This window comes from Portunus trituberculatus, chromosome 48 (assembly GCF_017591435.1).
Source record: "Portunus trituberculatus isolate SZX2019 chromosome 48, ASM1759143v1, whole genome shotgun sequence".
Lineage (NCBI taxonomy): Eukaryota > Metazoa > Arthropoda > Malacostraca > Decapoda > Portunidae > Portunus > Portunus trituberculatus.
Window position 1 is genome coordinate 26,232,156 of NC_059302.1, and position 23,015 is coordinate 26,255,170.

The 23,015-nt window shown below is 37.5% G+C and overlaps 1 protein-coding gene across 7 annotated transcripts; it reads right to left on the minus strand.

Moving 5' to 3' along the window:
* Window positions 1–383: 383 nt before the first annotated feature.
* On the minus strand, window positions 384–21,944 carry LOC123498879 (kelch-like protein diablo). 7 transcript variants are annotated; one of them, XM_045246377.1, is made up of 13 exons: window positions 16,781–17,046; window positions 11,587–11,841; window positions 10,802–10,986; window positions 10,005–10,168; window positions 8,505–8,663; window positions 8,261–8,347; window positions 6,129–6,252; window positions 5,683–5,866; window positions 5,344–5,487; window positions 3,005–3,138; window positions 2,642–2,850; window positions 1,796–1,983; window positions 384–616 (listed from the first exon to the last, which is right to left on the minus strand). In XM_045246377.1, coding segments are annotated over exons 1-13 (1,857 nt in total). In that variant the 5' UTR covers window positions 16,804–17,046; the 3' UTR covers window positions 384–615. The 7 variants fall into 7 exon arrangements, with proteins under 7 accessions (XP_045102312.1, XP_045102313.1, XP_045102314.1 ...); XM_045246378.1 differs by lacking the exons at window positions 384–616; window positions 16,781–17,046 and adding exons at window positions 18,318–18,382; window positions 21,816–21,932 and having other exon boundaries at window positions 845–1,983; XM_045246379.1 differs by lacking the exons at window positions 384–616; window positions 16,781–17,046 and adding exons at window positions 18,318–18,382; window positions 21,774–21,856 and having other exon boundaries at window positions 845–1,983.
* Window positions 21,945–23,015: the final 1,071 nt, after the last annotated feature.

Sequence of the window (23,015 nt, forward strand, 5' to 3'; positions counted from 1 at the left end):
TTCCTATAAAAAAATAATGAAGCTACCAGTACCATATCATGATGCATAATCCTCAATACTTAAATGCATAAATGTATCCATAAATATGAACAGTAAAATAATGGTCTTGAAATATCATTCTTTCTTAGTCCACCTTATCCAAGTCAAACTCGGTCTTCTTATAAGGTTCATACTAATTTGCAGATACATTTAATTATTAAAGGTATACATCATGATTTATATATATATATATATATATATATATATATATATATATATATATATATATATATATATATATATATATATATATATATATATATATATATATATATATATATATATATATATATATATATATATATATATATATATATATATATATATATATATATATATATATATATATATCTATATATCTGAAAATGGGATTATGTTTGTCCCGAAACATCACATGAGTTTAAATAGAAAATGGTGATTTTACTGCGGCTTTTCTTTAACTTCTACACTCTACACTTTAACAGGTCTAATCAAGATACAGCCAGTTTGCTGTCTCAGATTTCCAGCATCTCCAGAGATCACTCTCTACTCAGAAGGGACAAGGCAGCACTGGACCACCATTTCTTGCTAAATTTGTCTGAAAATGAGATAGCGTTTGTCACGAAACATCACAAGAGTTTAAAAGAAAATTATGATCTTACTACGGCTGCGGCTTTTCTTCAACCTCTATATATCTGTGTGTGTGTGTGTGTGTGTGTGTGTGTGTGTGTGTGTGTGTGTGTGTGTGTGTGTGTGTGTGTGTGTGTGTGTGTGTATTTACCTAATTGTATTTACCTAATTGTAACATACGGGAAAAGAGCTATGCTCGTGTGTGTGTGTGTGTGTGTGTGTGTGTATCTTTAATACTTTTAATCTTTTAGCACAATTAGTGGAAAACTCTCTTTGTTAAAAAGGTATTGAAAATACACGTCCCTTTTCCCGTAAGTCAATAGAACATTAAAATTCTGACTATAAGAGGCATCCACAAGTCACACAGACTAGCCAAGCAATGAGAGAATGCCCTATAATGAGATACACCAGCATGCCACCAAAGTGTATTAAATGACCAACAGTCCAGTAAACATATCTATTCCTTACAAAATAATCTTTGTTGTTACTTAAAGGGAATAACTTCACCACCTCCACCATTAACACCACCACCATTACACATTTGGTCTGGCCTGCTTATCATAAGCCTAGATAATCAATTATATTGTAAATGTTCAATAGTATATTTTCATGTGATCCTAATAGGCAGAATTCTAGCATGATAATTGGAGTTAATATTTCCTTTCAAATTTCCAAGTTTTAGAATGCTTGCAAATCAGTTCTTGTCACAACCCACTCATAGCTGTACCTTCAAATAACCTCTGAGCAACACAAGTTCATTAGCAAGACAATATTTTGCATGCATGCTGCTGCAAGACAACTGAATTAGGTAACTGGGAAAAAAAAAAAGGAAACCAACTTAAGTGTCATACTCACGTACTACATACATACGCATACATTGTCATTGTGATTTCCTGGTTGCTCAGCACATCCTATCCTGTAACAACACACACACACAAACACACACACACACACACACACACACACACACACACACACACACACACACACACACACACAGACAATACCAATTAACACTACTTAAAGCATTGTGGCCTACATTTCCCTCTTCCTCATTCTAAAAGTTTAATGAAGTCCGTTGTTTCTGACTCCTAGTTTTCCACTGACAGTAACCCCAAGCCAGAATTCTAGCCCTTCGTTTAATCACCACAGATGTGCTTCATTGTGGGGAAGCTTGACAACGCCCACGCCTCCGCCCAGTCTTCGGTAGTTCATGGAGCCACACAACCGCCAGTGGTTCTGGTCAGGGTCATACACCTCGATGGTTTTGAGGTAGGTGGCACCATCAAAGCCTCCCACTGCATACAGCATGCCATTTACCACAGCCAGACCCACCTGAAAGGAAAGTCACAGACACATTAGAAAAATTAACCATTTTGAACACCACTATAACCATGACCATCCGTGTCATCCATATGAAATGAATCGTTATATCCAAATTCAAGAAATGACAACAACAGAACTGGCAACTGGAGATCCATGGAATGGGATGGAAGAAGACAGAGTTTGGTGGAGTATAAACATTTGATGAAACACCAATCAAAGTCTATAAAGCAAACAAGTTAATACATTTAAAATATACCACTACCCAAGACCTAACATAAAGATAGAAAAATAAATAATAATAATAATAATAATTAGTAAACCTTTACTCTGATAGCATGTCACTCTACAGTAAACAACAAGAAAAAAAAAAAAAAGCAGCAAGTAAAGTAAACATGTCTATCAACTATGTATAGCAGGTTAGCAGTTTTTCACAGGATCATCCAGATAAAGCACCACACACACACACACACACACACACACACACACACACACACATCACTTGTTCAATTATAGGTGACCCGTTCACAGCAAAAAAGTCACTCTTTTTGCCTCATTAGCCCTTTTTATTGCATCTCTATTTTTTAGTGTGAACAATAAGGTTGACTTTGCCATACACTGAAAAATAAGATATGTGAAGTAGCCTGCCCTGGAGAAAACTGTGACTCACCCCACTTCTCCTAGAGGTCATAGCCACAATAGGACTCCACTGATTAGTATGAGGATTGTAACGCTCAGCACTGGACAGTTCTGTGCAGTCATCACGACCACCAACGGCATAGATCATGTTGTTGTACACGGCACAGCCTAGGTGTTTGCGGCGAGTGCTCATGGCCGGCATCATGACCCACTTGTTCACTTTGGGATCATAGCGCTCCACTGCAAATAATGAGTTAGTCAACAAAATTATCTCAAGAAATTGTGATTGGTAAATTAAGATACATAGAAAGACATAGACAAAAATATGGGTGATATCTTCCATGGTACTTTCTTATTGTTTCATTACTTGAACATATGAGCAACTCCCTAATACCTGTGTTTAGTGGACTCTGGCCATCTGATCCACCCACAGCATACAGGAAGCCACCCAATACAGCCACTGCCACACCCAGCCGCCTTGTGTTCATGGAAGCCACTTTAGTCCATCTGTTACTCTGGGGGTCATACCTGCCACAGAAAGATATTGAAATTGTAACTGAGCCAAAACAGGTTTTGTGGTGACTTAAATGCACAATTTATTGAGGTACCATATTTGACAGCATATAGGATGCACAGGTATATAAGATGCATCCCATTTCAGGTCAAACATATAAGCATATACTATTGAAAGCAATCTAGCAGCACATTACGTCAGCAGAAAACATTGCCGCAAAAGCATTGTCATCCTCAAGTTCTGGCCAATGTAGGGCAGGGCAAGGAATGTTATGATTGCCTTTCCTTGCACTCTTCAGTTGGTCTTCTTGTTGTTGCCTAACACATACATTTTTTCTGTAGGTGGTGACCCAAAATCCCTTGCTGATGCTCTATTGCCATGCTCCTTGACATAATATACCACTTGTAGTTTGTAGGAGGCTGTGTAGCTCGATCTTTTTCCTCCTGCTGCCATAAAAGTGAGGGTGTTGATGTGTTTTATTATGATCAGATCAGATCTGATATTGAGTTGGTGGATAACCTTTGCAACAGTTCCTCTGTTTTCTCACTTTTGTTGTTGCAGGTTTATGTATTTTCTCCTTTTTTCAAAATAAATTTTTTTCTATTTTCTTCTTTTCTTTCACTATCAACTTTATGGTCACGAACTTATTGTTACTCCACACCACCAGATAGCATCAAGTCAGAGTTCTCATCAGCTGATATTTATAAACGTGGGTCACAGCCTTACAGGTTCGACTGCTTTAATTTTTATGATAATTCTTTTTTCAAAGTAATAATACTAGTAATAATAATAATAATAATAATAATAATAATAATAATAATAATAATAATAATAATAATAATACCAGCAGTAAACGTAATGATGCATGCTAGGTTTGTGAGCATATTAGATGCAGGGCTTTTTTTTTTTTTTTTTTTTTTTTTTTGCCAAATTTTTGGAAAAGAGGTGCATCTTGTATGCCACCAAATACGGTAAATTTTGAAGACTTCAATCACATTATATCAACCTTGAAAATTTCAAAGTTAAATGAACTTACATTCAGAGTGAAAAACATACCTCAAGTCATTAAACGTATAATGAAAAATTACACTAACAAGCATTCATAACAAATACCATATTTCAACATGCTGATTGAGATGAAAAATAAAAAAAAAATCTTGTCATAAGAATAATGAAATACAGTAAGGTCTCAGTTTACGTCAGAGTTACGTTCCTGAAACATGATGTAAGTCGATTTTGTACGTAACTCGAGTTTCCGTACATTTCAAAGCATATTATGGAGTTTTCAACCAATCATTGTTTATGGTCATTCAGGTAAGTTAAAGGTTATATTGTTATATTATTTACAAGTATGTAGGAATATGAAACACAAGCTTGTTCTTGTTGTTGATTAGGGCCACGAACATGAAGGACTGCAGGTTGCAGAGAGGGGTGGACGCCTGAGACCACCAGAAGGGTGGGCAGGTCGAATGTTGTGACGCCCAGGGTGGACAGCTGGGAGCGTAGTGCAGTGCAGTGGAAGTAGAAGCGTGGGCAGCGGGGCAGGAAATGCAATAGGAAAGGGCAATAAGGATCAGTAGACAGACGCAGACGGTGCAAGTCAGCTGCGAGTGTCGTGTGGCCCAGGCGAAGGCTCCGGAGTTGTTATTGTTGTGATGGGTGTGCAAGCCCTCAAGGTCATCAACCTCCCTGTTGTCATGGTAACGGACTTCCCATTTTCTTCTTCCCTTCCTCACACACAGCTGCTGCCTCCTTTTCTCATGTCTTTTAATTATGTCCTCTTTTTTCTTGTAGCGTAATGGTTTTCCTTTTCTTAGCATCACTGCTGTCACTAAGAAGTTTTCTCTTTGGTGCCATTGAGCAAGATACTAAGAACTTGAGTCAGTAAACGCAGAAGTAGGATAACACTCTTGCCAGGGGCGACGGTGTGGTGGAAGTGAGGCAGGGTGTTCAAGCGTGAGGCGGGCGGTGTGGCGGGCAACCACCAACAATAACAATAAATCCCACACTTTACGATTTATAAATTTTCAATTTCTTTAATCTTAAATTGCCTTATAGTGGACTGACGTAACTACGAGTTTGACGTAACTCGAGACCGACGCAACCCGGGACTTTACTGTACTTTTCTAATCATAAAGATTTATAATCATAAAGATAAATCAGAATGTAGACTTTAAAATAGTCATTGCATCAAGTTCAGTAGTCACTCTTCTACCCACCTCTCCACCACATTGAGGCAGGAAACACCATCCTGGCCACCCACAGCATACAGGTAACCATCCAGCACAGCCACACCCACACTGGTGCGGCAAGTGCTAGTTGGAGCCACTTCACACAGCCACTGGTTCGTTTGAGGATCATACCTGTAACAAAATGCTTGGTTGAAAAGAGTAACAGATCAATGTAATCATGATTATTTTCAATGCAAGATCCATCACCAATCCTTCACTGATAATATTTGACAATAAAATAATTATGTCAACAACTTATTCCCTTATACCACTACCTCCTGTCACAGCACTAGCGAATCTCTCCTATACAGTACCTCCATATCTCACCTTTCCACACTGTTCAGGTATGACTGCCCATCATGGCCACCCACCGCATACAAGAGGTCTGACAGCACTGCCACCCCAACTCCACATCTCCGCTTGCTCATTGGTGCCACCATCCGCCACTCACACGTGGTGGGGTCAAACCTCTCCACCGAGGCAATGGCATCACCACTGCACCAACCACCCACTGAAAACACAATTAAATTCTTCAGTGCAGGTAAAAAAAAATAAAATGTTACATATGAAAATTTATACAAAAACATTTACTATCTAAATCACAAATGATACATATAGCTACACTAAAAATTAGATCAATTGAAGACAGCAGTAGTAACAGCCAGCAATTTCTGATTAAATGTAAACAAGTCACATCAACCACTCCATTATCAAATTTATATTAGTTTACATGCAAATTTTGTTCTACAAAATAAATTTTCTCCAACACCAACCTGCAAAGAGGACTTCCCCAGTCTTGATAGGTTTGCGCGGTCGTGTCCGCGGCCCCTGCATGAGAGGTCGCTCCTGGGGCAGCAACAGATAGTTCTTGGCCTCATCTACAAGATCTCGGCATGCCTAATGAGACCAGAAAAAAACAACAAATAATAACAGCGATTGATGTCTCACCTTCTGTATGCTGTTTTCTGTAACTGGTATGTAGTTTGTGTTTCCATATGATGCATAAAAAGTATACTAAATTTCTAAACATTTAATGAACATAAAGATATGTAATATAATGGACAGCACTTATAACATACTAAACACAAGGTAAAACCTGAAAAAGAGTTATTATGGTGTTGACATCATTATATCTAACTACACTCATTATTATTCTCTCAATGATGTCACACTTCATTGTGTGTATGCATCTACCATCTACACCTGATATCAAGTTCCAAACACTCTGCCACAGAGGGAAGGCTGGGATGGACAATAGCAAACTAACTCAGGAAAGGATCTTGAGAAAAACACTACAACAACTAACACAAGTTAAAACTAATGCTGTAAGTCATAGCACCTAAGACACTGGCTCATCTCTTCCACAAGTGAGGATTGATCTCCTGTACCATACCATATGCCACCCTTGTCATTTTTTTTTTTTTTTTTTTTTTCCCCATATTCCAGCGAAAAGATGCTGCTGGGCTGACTACCTCCACACCCTTGGTCCTCCCTTCCTTTCCAAGAGGTGATAGATTTTACATGGACACCTTTAGCAGACATTAAATCTGCCATATACTTTTTGTTGGTTTTACCTTGTTCTTTTCACACCACAACCATTTCTCAAGTAATAAATTTCAATATCTTTGACCCTTGACTTCTTTTACTAAAAAGTTAAAAATTCAATACATAGCCTGATATATAAGACAATGGATATTAATGTAAGCATGATTCTTTCAAATGTTGTTCCTCCTGTTGCTGCCCTCCAAAAAACATTCAAGTATTTATAAACTAAAAGTAATTTTTTCTATCCGCACACATCTCTACATACATTACCAAGTAATAAAAGCTGATACCATTTTTTTAACTGTTGTATATCTTGCTAATTTCATTAATCCTCATTTCTCCAAACAGCCACAAATAAGCACACCACAGTAATTGTAAGGAATGTAACTCCCACAGTTCTTATCAGTGTTTCATATCATAGCCATCGAGAGCAGTATATAAAAAATTAATCAAGAATCATAATAACATACATTTTAAAGCATTTTATTTAGTGTATTTGATGGCATATAGGAAACACTGGTATATAAGATGCACACCTATTTCAGCAAGTCAAATTCAGAAAAAAAGTTTTTAGTGTATCTAAGAATATATTGTTGAAAGCAATGTAGCAGTACATTACACAAGCAGAAAACATTTATCTTTCCTTGCTCTCTTCAGTTGGTCTTCTTGCTGTCACCAGACACTCATCATTTTTTTTTCATAGGTGGTGGCCCAAAAGACCTTGCTACTGCTCTATTGCCATGCTCCTTGGCATAATCTACCATTTGTAGTTTGCAGGAGATTGTTTAGCTCGATCTTTTTCCTCCTGCAGCCATAACAGTGAGGGTGATGTGTTTTGTTATGATCATGAATTTGTTGTTACTTCTAACCACAAGATGGCATCAAGTCAGGATGCCGACCACCTGATATTTATAGACATGCATCACAGCCTCGCAGGTTAGATTGTTTTAATTTTCACGATAATTAGTTTTTAAAGTGATAATACTGATAATGATAATAATACCAGCAATAAAATAATGACATATGCAGTTAGGGTAGGCAAGAGTACTGGAAAAAGGTCCTATATACTGTCAAATACAATACTTCACTGTGGACAACTAGGAGCTAAGGTGCATGGGTAGACTGGAGAAATATGTGAAGAACTATTTCACAATAAATGTATATAGAGAAACTCAAGTATCATGTGACATCATAACTTGAGGGTTTTTGAATGACGGGTGGGCAATAGCAGTAACTTCGTGTGCAATATAAACATATGTGTAACTTTTCAAGTAGCTATGTGCAATAGCAATGAAATGCGATAAAGGAAGGCATAATAACAGAGGGTTAAGTGTACATATTCACAGGTATCCATACTCACCTCATCACTCTTTATGAGGAGATCTGACCCTACAGTGCCAACAAGAAACTTAGGGCTGAGGAGCGGCAGCCTCACATGTTCTAGAACCTGCAGGTTAGCACCAATGGAAAGAAATGGAGCTATCAATACAAAAAGAACAAAGAATACATCACAAGTGAGCTATTACAAGACATTTTCATTATCATAATATCAATTTACATTGCAAGAATAATTGCAAGGAAAGAGATAAGAAATCTTAACACACCCGAGCCAGGTAGGGACGTCGCTCAGTGACATTGTATTTGATCCAAGCCATCACTGCACTGAACACTTGTTCCTCTGACCTCACATTAAGTTCATCACTGGAGATGATATCCATCAGTTGACGCACTGGTAGATCCATAAACTCCTCACCCTCCATCACCTACAGGAAATGGATAAAGAGAGTGAATAGTGAAAACTGGCAAAAGAAAATCATTGTTTTCATGTTAAGTGAATAACAGATGGGGATAAATGAAGATCGTGGATGATAAAGTGAGAAGCAGCACTGAGCAATTAAAAAAAAAAATCTCTCTTTTTTTACTACTGCAGATCTGTGTTTCTTCATTACTAATACTTCATATGACAGCTGGTTTCACTACATCAGAAAAATATTTACTGTAAACGTATATCATTTTCTTCCCACACCTTTTATCTTTCCTTTCATTCGCTTTAGTTCAGGGATTCTCAATCTCATTTTTTGCGTTAAGAACCCCGAGTTATAAAACCACCTACCCGAACCCCCAGTAATCTGACATCAAGCAGAATGTTAATTTACTGACTGACAGAAACTCAATATGCAATGGTACTTCAAAGAATATAATTAGATCAGCCATCTAAGTACCCCTAGAAATCTTGTGAATCCCTGGAGGTTTGCAAACCCCAGTTTGAGAACCCCTCCTCTAGCTTCTCTACTTTCACCCTTCCTTCACACTGCAGTGCAACATTTGAATAACCAAGTTACAGCATGGCTTTCCATGAGTTCCAGCAAGTAATGGTTTGTCCAGTAAGCTACTCACCAGCAAAGGTGAATGGAAGCACCATAGTATGACAGCACAGAACTTCCCAGTTCCCAGTCTTGCAACCCATTAGTGCACAGCTCATAACTTCCCGTAGCCTGCCACCTCTATCATCAACAATTGCACTAGCTTATTATTTCCAAGTAACAAGGAAACAATTATAGTAAATAATAATTTATTATGATTCTATTCTATTTTTTATCTGTTTATATATTAGACATTTAAATTTCAGAAACTAGACAGCATCTATGGTTTGTAGCATAGAATTTTTTTTATTTATTTAATTTTATTTATTCATCTATTCATTTTATTTTATTTTATAATTTACTTATTCATTTTTCTTTCTTTGCATGTGTGTGTAAATCCATAATCCATCACTGATAGTAAGAAATGGCAAGCTGAGATGGTCTGGCTGAAAAGAGTTAAAGAGCTCAATGTATCCTAGAGTTTCTACAGGAAGACATCTGAGATCTCAAAAAGCACTAGTGACCAAGTAGTCTGGCAGACCACCATGAAGCAAATAAGACAAATACATCCAAGCATGTGTGGAATTGTTCAAAATGATGAATGAGACGGTGCACATTGCATGTCATATGGAAGACAGATATACTGTGAAGAAATAATTCTTAACAGTTCTTCCTCAGTTAAATAAAACTTCTCCACAGCTTCATCTTCCCTCCTAATTATACAAAAGAGAAATTTCTGACCTCCTGAAAGTTATGCTGAGTGAACTTATCAGCAATGCGAAGGAGGTCCCTGCAGGCATGGGTGTCAGCAAAGGCCCGAATGCCAAGGCAATTAGATGGATGCAGCTGCTGCTTTAAGAACTCACAACAGACATCTTGAATTTCTTGCAAATGAAGCAAGCAAGCTGAAAAACATGATAAACATCAATGTGAATATAATACTAAGTTATTTCTTTTCTAAAATTAACACCAAGAATATTCATACTGTTCATTTTTATTTTTTGTATCATGATCTATACCTATCAATCTTTATGACACCTGTCCTGAGAGAATGGCTGCATCATCTCCTTACACCAGTGGTTCTTGATCTTTTGTCACGACGCCCCCTCTAGGAATTTATCCTTCCCTCCACGCCCACCATGCATCTATGAATACAATTCCCTTCCAGATTTTAGAGAAAAAGGTAATACTTTTGCACTTTTCATAAATTTATTATTTGATCATGTTCTATTTAAGAGAATGACAAATATAACTAGAGAAATTTATTTTTCCAAACGCCTTGGAAATTAATGACACTCCCCTAGGTGGGTGCACCATCTCAGGTTAAGAAACACTGCCTTACACTGTTGTTTCATGACTCCAATCTTGTAGTACCTTTTTTTTTCTGCATGTAATTCTATCCTCTCACTTTCCTTACAACTTACTAATACAGTGTAATGGGCTGGGAAACATATAATATTTACTTAACCCAATATCAATTCAACATACAACTGTGATCTCCATTTGATTCTGCTCCATACAACAGAACATAAACTCACCAGCAGGCAGGAGAGTCTGTACATTGGATTCCTCAATGGTGATCTCTGAGGTGTAGCAGAAATTGACAAGCAGATCAACAGCATCCTCATCAATGTCACGGATTGGAACCTCTGTCAGCCGAGCCTCCAGTAGCTCAGAGGTGAACATGGCATGGAAGTAGGGGCTGCATGCTGAGAGGATCACTCTGCCGATGAGATGTCACATTAAGTAATTGGTCAATCTGCATACCCTGACTGCCATACACTATTAACACTTTCACAGCAATATATAACAAGTCACAAGAGTAAAAGCACAGTACAGATCTTCACAAGCACCTACAAAAAATATAAAAAAAAAGTAATTAAAAAACTATTGTAAAAATGAGAAAGAATGTTCTTGTCTCAAACATCAGTGAAAGGGTTAAAATCAGCAGTAGCATACTACCAGGTAGTACATATCAATGTTAATAACTAATTGGTTTTACATTTATATGTTCTAACAAGCTACACAAAAAGAAAAACAAGATGTGCTCTTTAACTCAGCAAAGGAAAAAAAGATCTCACTTACACTTTAGTATGTGAGCATTTGAAATGAATATGCATACAGAACCACAATCCATAACTTTCCAAAAGATCTCAAAAGATATCATAAAAGAAAAGCCATATGCCATCAAATATCTGCAGGTCTGATAGTTCTACTGATCTTTATCATGAAATTTCCTCTCTTTTATGCACTACTATTCGATAGAAGTCCTAGGAACATTCATCACTATGTACATGCTTCAGCATGCAAATGAGTAACTGACCTGTGTGCAAAAATCTTTCGGCTGCCCACAATGAGAACCACATCACACAACTCCCGCCGTTTCTGCAGCATGTTGATGTTGGCCAGCGCCACCTTGGAGTGCTTGTCTGAGGTGTAGCGCAGGCCAATGGGAGAGGGAGGAGACCCAATGGAAGTTTCTCCCACCCCAAGCGTGTCATCATCCCCACCCGTCACCCGGCCAACGCCGGTCTGTCCTACTCGGAGATTTATCATGTTTTCTGACGTAGCTTCCATACTGGTGAGAAAGTGGGAAAACACAATTTGAATGCTGCATAACATAAAACAATATGGCAATAATTCCTGATGCTGTACCCAGGATGGGATCTTCAATGTAATATCAATACTTTCAGCACAAATAACAACACTAACTTAAATACTGTACCAGCCTAGAGCACTACAAAACAAGAAATTTTATTTAAAAAAAAGAAACACGTTTTCATAATGAATGGAAATCCACTGTAATAACATCTTTAGAGTTAAGCCAAAGCAAAAAAACTAACACACTCAAAATTGTGCTCAAAGTCAAAATAGTATTCGCTTCAAGTGGTGACAATTCATTCAGTAAGCCTTCAGGCAAATTTTGCACCTTGCTTCATCTCTCACTGCAGTACCAAGCAAAAACTTGGATTTCTACCATTACAGCAGTCAACACAAATAAAAATTAACATGATGTTTTCCATACAAATGCAATGCAAATTCATTTTCTGAACCTTTTATATCTGAATCAGTAATTATATGAAAAAAAATATGAGACTATCTGTCAATATCAAAAATATCCTTCCTTATAATATAAACTTCATATCCCCTAAGTAAAATAAAAAAAATATCTTGTATCTTTCATGCAAATATATCAAATGAATTTTTTGTCTTAAACCACAATCAAAGATATGAAAGTATGAACAATACCAAATGGTACACAACCATATCATGTATTTACTTAATTTCTTTAAGCTACTGCATCACTTGGATTCTTATCAAACTTCCTTACAGTATACATTATAATATATAGTATACATTATAATATATAGAGATATTGTATAATTATTCAATTTGTTTTTCCACTATTCTCAGGTGAAGACAGAATCTTACTCATAAGATGTCACACACACGCAGCAGGCAGCACACACACACACACACACACACACACACACACACACACACACACACACACACACACACGGCCCGGTAGTTCAGTGGTTAGAGCACTGGCTTCACAAGCCAGAGGACCGAGTTCGATTCCCGGCCGGGTGGAGATATTTGGGTGTGTCTCCTCACGTAGCCCCTGTTCACCTAGCAGTGAGTAGGTACGGGATGTAAATCGAGGAGTTGTGACCTTGTTGTCCCGGTGTGTGGTGTGTGCCTGGTCTCAGACCTATCCGAAGATCGGAAATAATGAGCTCTGAGCTCGTTTCGTAGGGTAACGTCTGGCTGTCTCATCAGAGACTGCAGCAGATCAAACAGTGAATTACACACACACACACACACACACACACACACACACACACACACACACACACAAGGTGTGATGGCAGACTGGATGCATAAGTGTTGAAGCAAGAAGTTACCCTGGAGGGAACTTGTCTTCACTAAACAGTGTATCTCCAGTGACTCCACATTCTGCTTCAGCCTCAGCTCTTAATTCATACTCACAAAATTAAAGATACTTTAGAATGCCACTGTTCATTCATTGCAATTGCAGTTATAAGTCTGGTTTCTAGTATAAAAAGAGAAAGAAAAAGGAATCTAAAGTTTATAGCTAGTTAAAATTTGGAGAATATTTGACAACCCATGATATGATCTCGAAATACATAATAGTCTGTCACCCACACAACATCCTTCAACTTCTGAGTGAATGACTCTATGAAAGGAGAGCCATGATTGACGGAGTACATTTGTTATTTTTTTTGGCTTCAAGCACTGAATATGTCACCTGATATATCTCGTTTGTATTACTATGTAAGACTGCAATAAAGCAACAAGCTAAATGATAACTGTGTTGAAAAACAATTGACTTATGTTTACGACAAGTATAATTTCTTCAAGTTTTGCAATATTTTTTCACTTTTGCTACATGGCAGCCATAACAGCCTCATATATACTGTAGTTTGTGATGTCTCCTCATCCTTGTCCATTGTTATCACCAGGCATGAGTCACTAGTCTTGATGTCATTTTACCACTGAATAGCTCTGCTACATGGATTTGCCATCCTAGAGTATGATTTTCTTCAACCAAAAAATAGATACCTCAAAATACAGTGCAACCTCAGTTTTCAAACTTGATTAGTTTCTGAAAGTTGTTCAAACTACAAAATGTAAAAAAATCTTGACTATTTTTCCATGTGAATCAATGAAAAACAGATTTGTCCATTTCCGGACATCTGTCCACCCTGTCTTAGCAGTACTACATACAGTGGATCCTCGCAATTTGACAGGGTTAGGGCGGTTTTTTCATCGGTCGAATCAGCATTTATTCAAATCATGAAGCAATTTTTCCCATAAGATACTTAAGAATTAGGGGGATAGGGACCAACCTCGAGCCTAGACCCTCTCAAAACATCACTGTAACCTCTAAAAAACACTAACTTATATTAAATCAGTACTGTTAAAGGCTTCATTTATATCTAACTTGTTTTATCAAACACACTAGGGTGCTGTACAGTATATTTTTGGAAATAAAAACACTTGCAACGGTCTCGCGGTACTTGTCCCTATTCTTCCAAATTGTTGATACTGTTGATCTAGGGACACCCATTTGCGCTGCAACAACACTGTGAGCTATACCTGCCTCACACTTTCTTATAAGCTCAAACTTATCTTTGAAAGGCAGGAAATTGTGCTTCTTAGGGCTGGGGCTGGAGATGGCTTTCCGTCATCTTGAGTCAGACGAAACACACCGTTTTCCTCTAACGTCAATTTTTAGTCAAATTAAGATCTATGGTTTCTAATTAACACTTTTATAATAAAATTAATTTTCTTGTTAAATGGAATGATGCTATAATCTCAAATCAATAGAATCTTGATAAGTAGATACAAATATATTTGTACAGTAATACTCCGTTTAACGAACATTCGTCTAACGAATTTCCGGTTTAACGTACTATATAAAGTTAGACCAAAAAGTCCACATAACGTACAACCACATCCGTTTTAGCGAATTTTCTGGGTTTGAATTTGCCAGGTGAGGGACCAAACACAGCAGCTTCACTGTGATTGTCTGGCTCCCCACCTGTCTCTAGCACTCCTGGAGCTGGATCCAAGATTCTTTAACAACCTCAGAGCAACCTCCTGCCGCGAAATGGCTCCCATGAACGCTTGGAGGGACGGTGATAGGGTTGCTATCAAGTTGCTCTGAGGTTGCTGGGAACACCACCTCTGGAAGTAGTGTTACTGTCTAATACATATATATGCATTTATGTTCACAAAACAACATTTCTATTAGCTTTTTACAAACCTTGCCCTCAAGAAAGGATTGTTTTGTAATGCATAAAGTGAAATCTTACATGGAATACCAAAAAATAAGGCAAAGATGAGATGAGCCACAGACGAAGCGGAGACTCACGGCGACTCAGCCGCTTCTTCTTGTGACCCTTCTAGCCTGTGTGTTGTCTTTCACCACGATATTAAATTTATGTTTCCACTCCTCTATTGCCTGCTATAATGGATATCATATCATAGTATTCATATATGCTCATGCCATGTGAATAACCACGACTCCGTGGCACTGAGTGATAGTGAATTACTAATGAAATACCGTGGTATTTCATTAGTAATTCACAGAGTCGAGGTTATCCTCATGGCATGAGCGTATATGAATACTAAGATATGATATCCATTATAGCAGGCAATAGAAGAGTCTGTGGCCGATCTTATCTCTGCTTTATTTTTTGGTATTCCATGTAAGATTTCACTTTATGCATTACAAAACAATCCTTTCTTGGAGACAAGGTTTGTAAAAAGCTAATAGAAAAGATATATATATATATATATATTTTTTAACCTATGTGGTATGTTGGGGACCAGCCCAGACTGCATCCCCCCTATTTCCATTATTTCCTATGGGAAAATTACGTCGGCTTAACAAATTTCCGCTCTACGAACAGCTTTGACATCCCCTATCCTGTTCGTTAAGCAGAGTATTCCTGTATATATATATATATATATATATATATATATATATATATATATATATATATATATATATATATATATATATATATATATATATATATATATATATATATATATATATTTTTTTTTTTTTTTTCCTAACCTAACAGTGAAAAGTAGTTCAGTTGTTTGTTTACATTTCTCTGGGACTGCAATGTTCCAAGGCAGAACTTCCAAGGAACAACTGACCAAGATGAGCAGCTCTGTTGTTTATGAGTGGACAAAGCTGCCTGAAGAGTTTCTCGTAGGGATTATTAAAGGACAAAAATAACAACGAAAAAATAGCAACAGCTTGCTGGGGTGAAGGGGCCGCCATGTTTGTTTACAGCTGACAAACGCGCAACAAAGGCGGAAGCGAGCTTGTGTGTGATGACCAGCATCAACAACAGTTGACAGTCTTCAGAAAGTTGACAGAAAATGTTGACGGAAAAGTGCTAGTGTTTACACTTCTGCCTAGCAGGTTTGCGGTGAATTTGGGGTGGCAGCAGATTTGACCGGGTGGGTGGCACGCGAGATATGAATGTCGAATTTGTGAGTCAGTTGGTCAAACCTTGAGGATTGGGTATTAATTAACTGAATTCGAATTGGTGATAATTCAAACTGTGAACGGTCAAATCACGAGGATCCCCTCTACTTCCACTGCTCCACATCTTCCAGCTCAGAAATTATTCTTTCAGAAAGGATATACAAAACTCAGATAAAAGAATACAGTTGGTGCAATCCTTACTTGGCACCAGACTCAAAGTACTCTAAATGTGTGTCAACTCAAAACTGCTGTCACTGCAAAACCTACAGTACTTAATGACTAAAAATTCTCTTTAGTGAACAAAATAAAAACTAAGGTAGCTATTGTAATCTCACATTAACAAATGCTCTAAATTTTTTCTAACATTCATGGTGCATACTTATTTAGTCAGCAGGAAAAGAAGTGAACTTCATAGCATAAGAACATTAATGAAGCTTGTACTGTACTAGTACTACTACATACTTTCCTTAACATTGCTCACATATCTAATAGATGCAAGTGCATGAGGACCAAATCATGTGAGTAGCATTCAACTATAGTCACCACAGGCCAGGCTGACCAAAAAGCCACAGTCCCTGGCTCCTCCACCTCCTGGCAAGGCAATGGATTGCTGCTCGTAAGTTTTTTCTGTTTTCCACAATCTTTACATGCAAGACATTCTGAACTGCATGATCAGTTAGCCTTGTCTTAAGTTAATAATAAAAAAAAAGAGCAATAGGAAAACATGAAATTGTCTGCACATGTGACTCAAGATAAGTCCACAATATGTTGAGTTTAAGTAAATATGTTTGTTTCTTCAATTTTTATGTAGGACTTATATATATATATATATATATATATATATATATATATATATATATATATATATATATATATATATATATATATATTATTTCATTTTTTTTATTAATTAATTTATTTATTAATTTATTTATGTCCTGGCCTATATCACCTGTAGGTATACTTGAAGAGTATGTGTAGAAGTGCTGTTCAGCTTCCACCCATTAGTGCTACAGGCAATTTTATTTATAGTGGTACCCGTATTAGGGCCCATATCATCACCCAAGCACATCTTTTGTGTAACCACCTAGATCCTGGGTATCATGGTGACATGTAGAGAACTTCAAACCACTCGACAAATGGCAAAGTATCAAGGCGGTATGTGGTGGGATTCAAACTTATTCATGGACGCCTGCCTGATCCCATGCTCACTACCTTATCCATTATATAAATATGAGCTTAAGACAAGGCAAATTGATAATGTGATTAAAAATATCTTACTTATAAAAACTTAAGGAAAAAGGAAATGAACTTTAAACATACAGCAATCAGCTGTCCCGCTGAGAGCAGGAAGGGGCGTGGCTTGCAGATAAGCTGTCTTCGGTACCTATAGTGGGATACTCTGAGTTATGTACTGTACATACATTTTGTACTTTGCAGCTACATGTAATGTATCAAATTTCTGAAAGTGGGAGCATTCAATTTTTCTCCCTTAAATTTGCATGCAACATGACAAAAATGCATCATTCATACAAAAAGCTAATATCTTTCACAAAACTTAAGTTCCATTTCCACATTATTGCATGAAATATTCACCTGTTGACAAATTTCAGCAAATATATATAAGTATAGGCTGTTATTATGAAAGTTGTACATCTTGTACTAAATTACATCTAAAAGAGCATTAATATACTTGTTTGATGGTGTGCCACAGCATCTGTGAGCCAGTAATCCCAAGTGTTAAGCTAAAACACAGCACAAGTGCAGTGCTTGAATGTAGCAGCAAGATATCACTGAATTCACCTTAAATATGATATACATGCAGTGCAAGACTTCCCAGTTGACTCCACACCTCCAATACTAAAACAAGTTCTAAAAATATCGCACACAAAAAAGGTGAAAATACAGCATCAACAAATATGCAGCTTCCATGAGTAGTCATCTACAGAGTGAGGTGGCAGTGAGCACTGAGGGTTAGTTACAGTGGCCAACATCTATAACAAAAGAGTGCTGTTTACTTTGTGTACAACATGGTTCAGGTCTTGTCCAAAGTTGTGAGGCTGAGAGGAACAGCTTCCACACACTGTAACCAAAGATGAAGTTCAACTACAAAGAAAATCTTAGTTAATAATCTCCATTGCCTTATAATCTACTTTTCAAGATGGTATCCATCAGCCAATTCACTGACAGCACTATACTGGCACAAGAGTAAAAACCTGGCTCAATCGTATCTTATTACTTGAATGTTTACAGAATTTATTTTCATCTATCCACTTACACTACTTTATTAAAACATCATGTATCAACATCTTCCAATGCACTTCAACTTATCAACTTACAGCAGCACATTGCAGCAATATATTGCACCAGATCTTATCTAATGTGCCAGAACACAATCACCACAAAGAGAATTAAAGAGCTATGATAGAACTTGATCACATAAAAATAATGTTAATACAAGTTTAGTGAAATTTTAAAGTATAATCCTAACCTCCATCATATAAACTTTAAAATATTTTATCATTCAGATATGACAAAATTAATAGACTATTTTTTTTACCTTAATTACCACAAACATACAACCCTTCAAGTCAACAATAATAATTCACAGCTGAAACAACTTGAGGACCTTATAATACAGTATATAAAATCAAAACATGTAACCTTGAAGGCATTGTTTGGCTTTACCTAATAGGCAATTATGAGATTGCTAAATCATTATAGAGGCAAGCATAAGAAGTCAATTGGTTTCAAAGAATGATGCATTATATAGTATATTTCTAGTAATTAATTTACAGAGATAAATAATATTCAATTCAGTGGAATAAAAAATTGTGTTTATCTATGGAAAAAGTTATTAAAATCATGATTAACACTAACTAAAATTAAATTATTTACCGGTAATATATTACCTAACATATAAACAATCTTACCAACTAAAGGTCAACCAACCTCATAGGATAAATAACTAATATCAATAATAAATTCATTAATCAATTTTGAACAATTCTATTTGATGGGAAGGTTCCAGGTGTGTAAACATATTTCCTTTTATGTAGCTAGCAGCTGATTCTGAGATATTATAGAACTTTCTTTTGAACTTATTTTTCTATAATTTTTTTTTTTAAACTAGACATTAAAAAAACATCACACTAGACCCTTATGAAAGAAACTACTTTACTTCATTATGAAGCAAGATGAAGTGACGGCTGAATAACACCCAAGACACTGCTCCTGTCATCCTTCTCAGTCTTACTAATTCTGAGGAAATAATTGAGTTTTGTGATAACAAATGACATCAATACGATAGGAGTGAGTTATTGAGGCAGTGGTGTAGCATTACCTCCTGTACTGTATTGCTTGCTCCCAAAACAGCAAGTAGTAGTAGTGATGTAGGGGATGGATAATCTTACCAATAGCGACACTTCATGGACCAGCTGAATTATGCACATGGCATGAGGAACAAACTCACTGTATTAACACGTGTGTGAGTTTGTTTTAGAGTCACACATGGTTGTTAAAGGGACATGACCCGTCTTGTGGTGCATCACAAACCTCAAGTCCATGCCTATGAGACTCACTTGAAAGGATACAATGTAATGCATTTGTTCATACACTGACTTCGAGTATGGAATAGCACACATTCTCTTGTATCACTTTCAATTAGCCAAAGAGAGCAGTCCTTTTAATGACATATTAGAATGCAACTTACTTCAGGCTAACATGTCAGTGATTTTCAACCAATCATCACATATATGCATGGCAGGTATAGATGTCAGCCAGTAAGCTGCAGGGCACTCAGTACCCCAATTGCAGCTGAGTGCAGTGAAGACAAATCTAAAATATCGAATTCTGTTGTGCAGTTTCATAAGGAAGATGATTCAGATGCACAATTCTTGAGGCTGCAAATTGTTCTGCTGAAATCGGTGGAGTACTGAACACTCAGTGGTGACAGCTCCCTTTGAGGATGAGGATGTAGTAGAGGTGAACCAACAACATGTCAATCCTTCCACCTCCTAATTGTATACAGCATACAAGCAGAAAATGTAGATTGCTGGTAGTGTCCAAGGTGCCCAAGAGTACCAAGGAAAGACAACTGTAAAACCTTCCCTTTACATCAAATTACAACTTGAGTGCAAAGAGAGCCATTCTGCCATCCCTTGTCCCTGGTTGGATTACTTGAGGTTTGGTAAATTTCACTTTTTAAATTATACTGTCTCATTCTTTGACATTTCATGAATGTTCAAATTTGGCCCACTTTGCTCTCTCTCATCCTAAAATCGTGCTTTCTCAGTAGGTCCCTAAGCCTGCTTATCATGGAGCAGGCCAGCCAGCTTAGTGAGGCACTAATGGTATGATTCACCAAGGTGGTACATAACTGCTCAAGGTGAAACACTCACAATTTCCACCTTCTATATTCAGATATAAATAACTTAATCAAAAATGTTTAAATGATGAGCTCCTGCTCTGCCAGCGGCACACACTACACCAGGAGACAACGTTCAATGATAAGGATGGTGTGTAATTTTTGTTTCTAAGCTCGCAACGTCTCAACATTTATAATGGAAGTCAGCAAAAAGCTGGGCCTCACTTTATGTGTAACTTTCCAGTAATGTAATTCATGAAAATGAAACAATCAAAGGTCCTCGGATGAAAAAAATCAATCAATTATATAATCAAATATGACTATTAAAATGAGCATTCTTTGTGTGATTACATCTGGTCTGATTTAGAAAGCACGAAGAGCTACATGACATCTCTTCAGGCAGCACACACAGGCCATTCCTGACACCATCACACTCAGACAAATGCCATGTGTACTGATGAAATAACCTAGAATAAATATCAACTGCTGAAGTTCAATTTGTATGTGCACGGCAGTCAGGATACTTTGTGGCAGTCAAGGTTCATTACATGGCAGGAGTATGACTGCCAATACATCCTTTCTGTACCAAGCTGGACTCTCACCCCTTGACTGCCAATAACAACCTAAAATTTGTAACATCTGAGTAACCAAGCTGATTCACCTGAATCAAACTACAACTGGTGACTGGCGTGTGTTTGAATTACTCCATCCCATCCCTGTAAACGTATCAAACACCACCACAAACCTACAGTACTTCATCATATTGACCTTTAATAGGGGGAGAAGGGGCACAGGAGGCAGGTGGTCAAGACAAGGCAGATATGAAGGGAGGGGGCGGTCTCGGGCAACATTTGACAGCCACCTGACCACTGCCTGCACACACACCCACAGGAGCATAGGGAAGGCTGCACCACGCCCCGGGACGCCCTTACAAAACATCCAATCAACACATAAACCCCGCCCTCCTGACCAGCACCTTCTAGATAATGGCTCTTTAATTGCAGGAGTGAAATGGCAGAAGCAATGAATGGAGAAAGTGTAGGTGTGTAAATCCCGAGAGGAGGAGGAGGAGGCGTGGCTTGTGCTGACTTGACCCCCTAGCACTGACCCCGGCGGCCTTGTCTGAGTGGTTTAGGGGAGGGGAGTGTACCTCTGCGTCGTGTTTCCTGCACCTGCTTGCTTCACCCCGTGGCCGCCATCGCTCCAAAGTAAACACTGAGACAAACAACCCTATAAGGCAGACACCACCAGCGGGTCAGAGCATCCAGTCCCACAGCGCGCCACCGATCCCGCTCTCTCAAGGATCCGATTCTCATATGGAACAAAGCTCTCTCAAATACCGATCTTTTCTTGTTGATCTTGGTAACAATCAGGTGCAGACTTGCCATATAATATAATTTCGTCATTAATTGTCAGTGACACATAAACAAGGAAACAGAAATGTAATATTGACAGAAAACAAGAAAAAGAATCCTATTTGCCAAGGATAATAAACTCGTGGGTAATGACATGCGATGGATGACTAAAGAAATTCTACCCTCCACTTTACAATGAAAGTTTTTTAAGTAACTATTACCTCAGTACATGCATAGTACATAATGTAGAGATAGAACTGTACTGGAATGACGAGTGAGTAAGTGGGCAACTCCAATTTCCTAATTATCTTTGTGTCCTTTTAAAATAGTATAATAAGAAAACAAAAGCACTTCATCTTACGAGCTGGACACACATAGCTACGATTTTATTTTTAATATTGTTTCAAACCCAGTAAACCGTTGTACAATTTGCCATCATTGAATAGTTATGTACATACTACACGTAGTCTAATAGTAGCATGTATGGTAGGGTATACATTCTTTAAACATTGCAAAGTTATCAAATTTGTGGAGGATAAGCATTACATACGTATATAGCTTATATCCTTGATATCTATAGATCCAAACAGTAAAAGAGCATTGTTCTACTCTGAGAACAGTATTAGAGGAAAACTAGCTTAAACATTATGAAACATCCCAGCGTCTCTCTCTCTCTCTCTCTCTCTCTCTCTCTCTCTCTCTCTCTCTCTCTCTCTCTCTCTCTCAAAAACTGTCCATACAAATTTCATCAATATGTAATACGCCACCATCACGTGATTCCCTTGTTTAATTTCTTTGCATAACTTTGTGTAATCAATGATAACTCGATGTGGAGGAGGAGTAGGTAGTGATAAGAGCAAACTAAGGCCATGATACGTTTTATAGCTCAGTGAATGCGCGCAGTGAAGGTGCATATAGAAAGTGAATAAATTGATAGACAGATAGATAGATAGATAGATGTATAGATAGATAGATAGATTGATTGATATATAGAA